Below are 6,000 nucleotides of genomic sequence, written 5' to 3' on the forward strand. Positions count from 1 at the left end.
TAAGAAGTTAAATATCCCTATTTCTTCTTTCAGTGTGGAGACAATCAATGATGGGAACTTCCACATAGTTGAGTTACTGGCTATGGATCAGTTTTTGTCTTTGTCTATTGATGGAGGAAGTCCCAAGATCATCAGCAACTTATCTAAACAATCAACTTTAAATTTTGACTCTCCACTCTATGTAGGAGGTAAGGAAGCAAGGCATGTTGTTTGTGTTGTGGACACAAATACCATATGGAGCCTTGGAAAATGGGTATTATCAATTATTTCAGTTAATTTACAAAGTGAATCAAAGAGCAACATTTCTGAGAAATTTTGGTTTGGCTAAGCCAGTCTGGTAGCTGAAACGTTAGCTGTGCCCTGGAACTGATCAGACCTTGCTGAATCAGACTGGCTGCTTTCAGATCCTCATGGCACTATGTTAGGGTGAATTCTCTCTCACACACACACATACACACACACACATGAACATGGACTTTGTGCTGTGGACCTACTTGCGACTAGAACGTCTCGACAATCCAATATGTAATGAAGTAAGCAACCGCCAAGTGTTGCACAAGTTACAAAACTGTAATGTGATGGTGTATGAGCTCCTAAGTCTGTCTCACATTATCCTTTAAGTCAGCATAGCTCTGTAAAGATCCCATAATGCGGTGGCTGAAAATGTTGTTCTGTAATACAGATAAATTATATGGCTGTCAAAATGTACTCATAGAAGCTGGGCTAATAGCCACACATTCCATAGTTAATCACAGTTATAGTTCATTATTTTAAATAAGCAGTGATGGTCTTCAAGTGATTATGCTAATTCATTTCAAGTAACAAATTGATGGCTTATTTGTTTTTCAGGCATGCCTATGAAGAACAATGTTGCCGCACTGCACCAGTCTGCAGGTCAAAATGGCAGTAGTTTTCATGGCTGTATTCGTAATCTATACATCAATAGCCAACTGCAGGACTTTAGGAATGTTCCACTGCAAGTTGGAATTCTCCCAGGTTGTGAACTCTGTCATAAGAAGGTGTGTGTCCATGGGACCTGCCATGTGACTAGCCAGTCAGGCTTTACTTGCGAGTGTGATGGAGGATGGACTGGCTCACTCTGTGATCAACAAGCCAATGATCCATGCCTAGGAAATAAGTAAGTCTTTGTTCAAGTCCTTTTCTAATGTTGCACATATGTATATATGCAGTGGAATATGGTAGGCTTTAAAAAGCGGTAACACTTTTGAAAGTCTCCATTTCTGGGGGAAATATAATTGCCCATCTTTTTGGCCACACCTGTCAAATTAATTAGATACTCTGGTATGGATAATCAGAGAATTTTTGGAAAATGTACACTGAGGACATTATCTCAATTTGCTGATTGGCACATTAGTACTCTAATCAAGGTTGTTGAAAATCATAATTTTACTGGGCTGCTAATGTGTGAAATGCCATCTTTATACTACCTTTCCATATTCTTCCCTTGCATTTAGTTTCCTCTTCAGTCCTAGACAACATTACAAGGATTGTAGCTGCCATGGAAACTATTATTGCTCCATTCTCTGTTCTTGGCCCCTCTTCAAAATCTGATTTTGGTGACTGAAAAAGAACAAGACCCAATCCTACCTGATACTGCAGCAGACCAATTGTTTATCATGGTTTGTTGTGGTTTACTGAAGTTTATTGGCAGTTTTCTGGGGCCTCAAGCTTTCCTTCCAATGCAAATAGCAGCTTCAAAGGATCAGTTTTCATCAGGGCCACAGCAAGGGAGAAAAAGGCTGATCACCCCTCCTCACTTTCTGTGATCCTGATAATGATCAGCCCCACTCCCAGCCATTGCTATTTGCACTTTTCAAAACATGCATGTTAAATGTGAAGATGCATTTAACATAACATCCAGATTGGCTCCGGTATTCTATACCATGAAAGCATGTAGTTCATGTGAACATTATATAATTAGAAATAAAGTCTTCCTTGTGAAGGTTTATTCTTTATTACGTCTACTTCTGGTTCTTACGTTTGATCTTGAATCTAAATTTCATCTCTTTGGTCAAAGTTCAAAAGAGCTTTCTCAAGGGACATCTGTCCTTCATATTAGAAAGTAATCATTAGATGCTGTTCTCTGTCTAGACTCCATGGCAGACTCACTTTAACTCAAAGCCCTTTTCCACTATGAAATTGCCTATCACAATACTGCTGGAAAAGACGTGTTAAAGAGAGGTGGGCAAACTGGACCATGGAACAAATGGCATGCATGACTACCTGAGCCACTGGCACTTCTCCTTGCCCTGGCATCTAAAAGACTGCAAAGGAATTGCAGTTTTCTGCTGAACGTCAATCATCTTTCCTCTATGAAAGGCTCTGTTAAATTATATGGGGTGGGTGGTGGGGAGAAGAGTCAAAATTATAGGTAAGCCATGTCTTTTTTTTCCTTCTTGAACTTTAATAGCTGTATCAAGCTGAGTCATTAAACCAGATTATGCATTCCTTGCCCACACAGTCTCAAGCACTGAAAAAAAACAAAAAACAGAAAAAGCCCTGGTTGCTTGAGGAATGCAGAATTTGGCAGCTGTTACACCCTGTTCAGGTCTTCCATAACACATCTACAGTGGCAAACGTCCAGTACTAACAGTAATGACCTATGTGCTTCTGTATGCTTGCACTAACCTTGCATACCAATTAGTCTGCTATACCATGCCTTATTGACAAAGTGCATTCTAAAATGGGGGGGGACCACCCTATAGGCAATTTCCTTTTTGAGTACAGTCCGGAGCTTTTATAGTTAATGTCTCTTAGCCTTAGGTTGGATGAATAATTTATTTTTATTCTCTTGGGCTTGTCTCCCCCTGTAGATGTGTGCATGGTACCTGCTTGCCAATCAATGCATTTTCATACAGTTGTAAATGCCTGCAGGGACATGGGGGAGTCCTCTGTGATGAGGATGAAGAACTGTTTAACCCCTGCCAGTCCATCAGATGTAAACATGGTAAATGCAGGCTTTCAGGCCTTGGGAAACCGTATTGCGAATGCAGCAGCGGATACACTGGGGACAGCTGCGATAAAGGTAGGTAACTAATAAGTTTATCATAATTTCATGTGAGAGGGAAAGTACTCATTTTATTGTCAAACATCTATGATGGGGAAAAAAATACAATCTTGCACACACAGCAGTACATTTTTCTTTGGGCTCCTTTTTATTATTTCTTTTCCCCTAATCCCCCCATAAGCTATACTGAGCTTTTCTGAATGAAAAATAAGTATTTTTAAAATATAATTAAAAGGATTTAAACAATCTTGAATTTAATATTAACGCCTGGAAGATTTTTCCCCCCACCAAATATTTTGCTGTGAAAACTTTTTTTCTTTGTTCAGAAGCAACTTTTTGGTATATTTAAACTGCTGCCTTTTACCTGCTATATCTTTCTGTATTTATTATTTCTCTGCCTTCTGCAACTGCGAAGCCAAATCCAATGATTCTGCTCCTAGTTTTATCACAAACTCTACTTTTGACCTCTCATCTTCAACTGATTTATCACAACGAATTATACAGGTGAGATGGATGAAATCAGGATGACTCCCCCCCCCACTGCCTTCTTGCTCTTTTCTTTCCTGTCTATCAAGGCTCTTTCACTTCTCTTTTCCCACCCCCCACTTTCTTTCTTGAGCTGACATATTTATTTTGTACTTTGCAACAATGTGACTTGAGTAGAATATGGGGTTTGAGTTTTTAAACCAGATGTCTCCTGTTTAAACTGGTTTTATCTCTCAGTAATTTATGAAGGTAGGGGAATGCAATTCTATTAAATAACAGATTGAATAATATTTAACTCCAGGTCTAATAAATGAAATTGCAAGCTGTTTCAAGTACTTCCCAGCTGTAAAAGAAACCAGGATGTGCTGTTAAGAATAGAATGTGTGTATTTTTGTAATAAAGAAAAAGATTCAAATTTCCAATTTTCTTGTCATTGTAATAACAGTGTATTTATGGTTTAGGCATAATTCATCACTAAAAATAAGCTGATACAAAAAAGTGGAATCTACTTTTAATCATGTATATCAAAACCATTATTGAGGCTATTTTTAGAAGCATATTATCCTCATAGTAGACACCAACGATTGATATCATTACATGGTGTGTCACTGGGAGAGTGCTCTTTTTTCATGTTACAGAAATCTCTTGTCGAGGGGAACGAATCAGAGATTACTTCCAAAAGCAGCAAGGTTATGCCGCTTGCCAGACGACCAAGAAGGTATCAAGACTAGAATGCAAAGGAGGGTGTTCAAGTGGGCAGTGCTGTGGACCACTGAGGAGCAAGAGGCGGAAATATTCTTTTGAATGTACTGATGGGTCCTCCTTTGTGGACGAGGTTGAGAAAGTAGTGAAGTGTGGCTGTACAAAGTGCCCCTCCTAAACATCTCCTGTTTGCCCTGCTTGTGATTTTTTTTATTTTTTATTTTTGAAAAATGTTGTATACTTATTGACAGTGTCTCGGACTAATTAATGCTTCATAGTGGAAATATTTGAAATATATTGTAAAATACAGAACAGACTTATTTTTATTATGCGAATAAAGACTTTTTTCTTCAACTGCAACAAAAAATAATAATCAAGTGCTTGAACTGAGACTTCTTGTAACCAAGAGGAGATTTGAAGGAAAAAACAATAAAAAGACCTGGTTACATTTCAGCAGGGTTGGAAAATCTAACGGCTTTTAATATCAACCCTTCTTTATAACTTGCTGAAGAGAAACAGTCACTTTGCTCAAGTGACTTTCAACCCTACCATCTTATTGATCAAAAATCAACCCAGAATATGAAGCTTTTCTTTCTGATTTCCTTAACAGTAGTTTTTCTTGTCACCATTGTTGGTTTTGGTTTAACTCTCTTGACAAGACCATATCAAACTTTTCCAGGGGGTGGGAGGAAACGTGTCAGGTGAAAATAAACCTGTGCAAATTTAACAAATAAATGTGATGCATTTTATATGGCATAAGTAATCAAGTCAGGAAAATGAGGGATCTTCCCTCCCTCACCCAGGAGAATTCACCATAGCCCTAACATCTCAATACTTTATTTTATGTCAGCATGTTAGCAAAAGAAGAAATCAAATGTTTATCTACCCTCTTCCAGTATTAATTTTTTTGTAATGTAAATGTTAAGGGGATGATAAAAATAGATTATTGTTGGGGAAATTAGGTGTAATATGGAGTTTTGTTTTTATGAATTCTGAGCAGCTCTATACAGTATTCAGTTTATTGAGAAATATTTATTGTATCAAAGTACACTGTACTTAACATTTAGGCCACCCCTTTTACTGTTTTTTCGATGCTTTAATATATATTAATTTATATTTGTCCTGATATTTTTGTACTTCCTTTTTTTTTAAAGAAAAGACTTAATCAGGATAGTTGCAATGGGACTAACATGGCATGTTCTCATGGGGTAAATAGATTTGGTCTGGGTTTGCTTTTGTTTTTCCTTAGCGACCTATCATCTGCCCAGGCGTCAATGACAGAAGTGGATGCTAGAAGCAACAACAGGTTGTAGTTTTCATGATAGCAAAGAATTGTGGCATCACTCAAGTCCTTGTAATGTATGAAGAAAAAAAGTCTTTACAGTAGATGGCAAGCGTACAGAAGTGAGCATTTCCCTAATATACATTACTTTACAGTAAATTAAATGATGTGTAGACAACGACACTAGAAAGTAGACCTTTACAAACTAATATCCCCTTACCTTTAAAATTAAAAAGAGGCTATACTACCAAGAACTGTGACTTTCCCCAAATATTAAAATTACTTTACCTGTCCTAATGTTTCCCTTTGTTAACATGTTGCTGCTAAATCACAATATAGAATTGGTAATAATAATTCATAGTGGGTTTTGTTCTTTTTACAGTAAATCTCGGGGTACCCTGTAAAAAGGGTGTTTTTTCAATTTTTAAAAAAAGAAAAAGTTAGATGTACATGTGTAATACAGTGTTGCTTTGTCTTATTTGGACTGATATCAGTACCTTTA

At 37.3% G+C, this 6,000-nt stretch overlaps 1 protein-coding gene across 6 annotated transcripts in view; it reads left to right on the forward strand.

Moving 5' to 3' along the window:
- Nucleotides 1-6,000, forward strand: part of SLIT2 (slit guidance ligand 2) — a 438,710-nt gene extending 432,710 nt beyond the window's left edge. For 3 of the 6 annotated variants that reach the window (XM_061583552.1, XM_061583553.1, XM_061583557.1), the window contains 4 exons: nucleotides 34-188; nucleotides 850-1,138; nucleotides 2,835-3,046; nucleotides 4,153-5,999. In XM_061583552.1, coding sequence (XP_061439536.1) covers nucleotides 34-188; nucleotides 850-1,138; nucleotides 2,835-3,046; nucleotides 4,153-4,394 — 898 coding nt within the window. In that variant the 3' untranslated portion in view covers nucleotides 4,395-5,999. Of the gene's footprint in view, nucleotides 1-33; nucleotides 189-849; nucleotides 1,139-2,834; nucleotides 3,047-3,443; nucleotides 3,533-4,152 lie in introns of all 6 variants that reach the window. The other 3 variants (XM_061583554.1, XM_061583555.1, XM_061583556.1) reach the window with 3 other exon arrangements.

This window comes from Rhineura floridana, chromosome 9, assembly GCF_030035675.1.
Source record: "Rhineura floridana isolate rRhiFlo1 chromosome 9, rRhiFlo1.hap2, whole genome shotgun sequence".
NCBI classification, from domain to species: domain Eukaryota; kingdom Metazoa; phylum Chordata; class Lepidosauria; order Squamata; family Rhineuridae; genus Rhineura; species Rhineura floridana.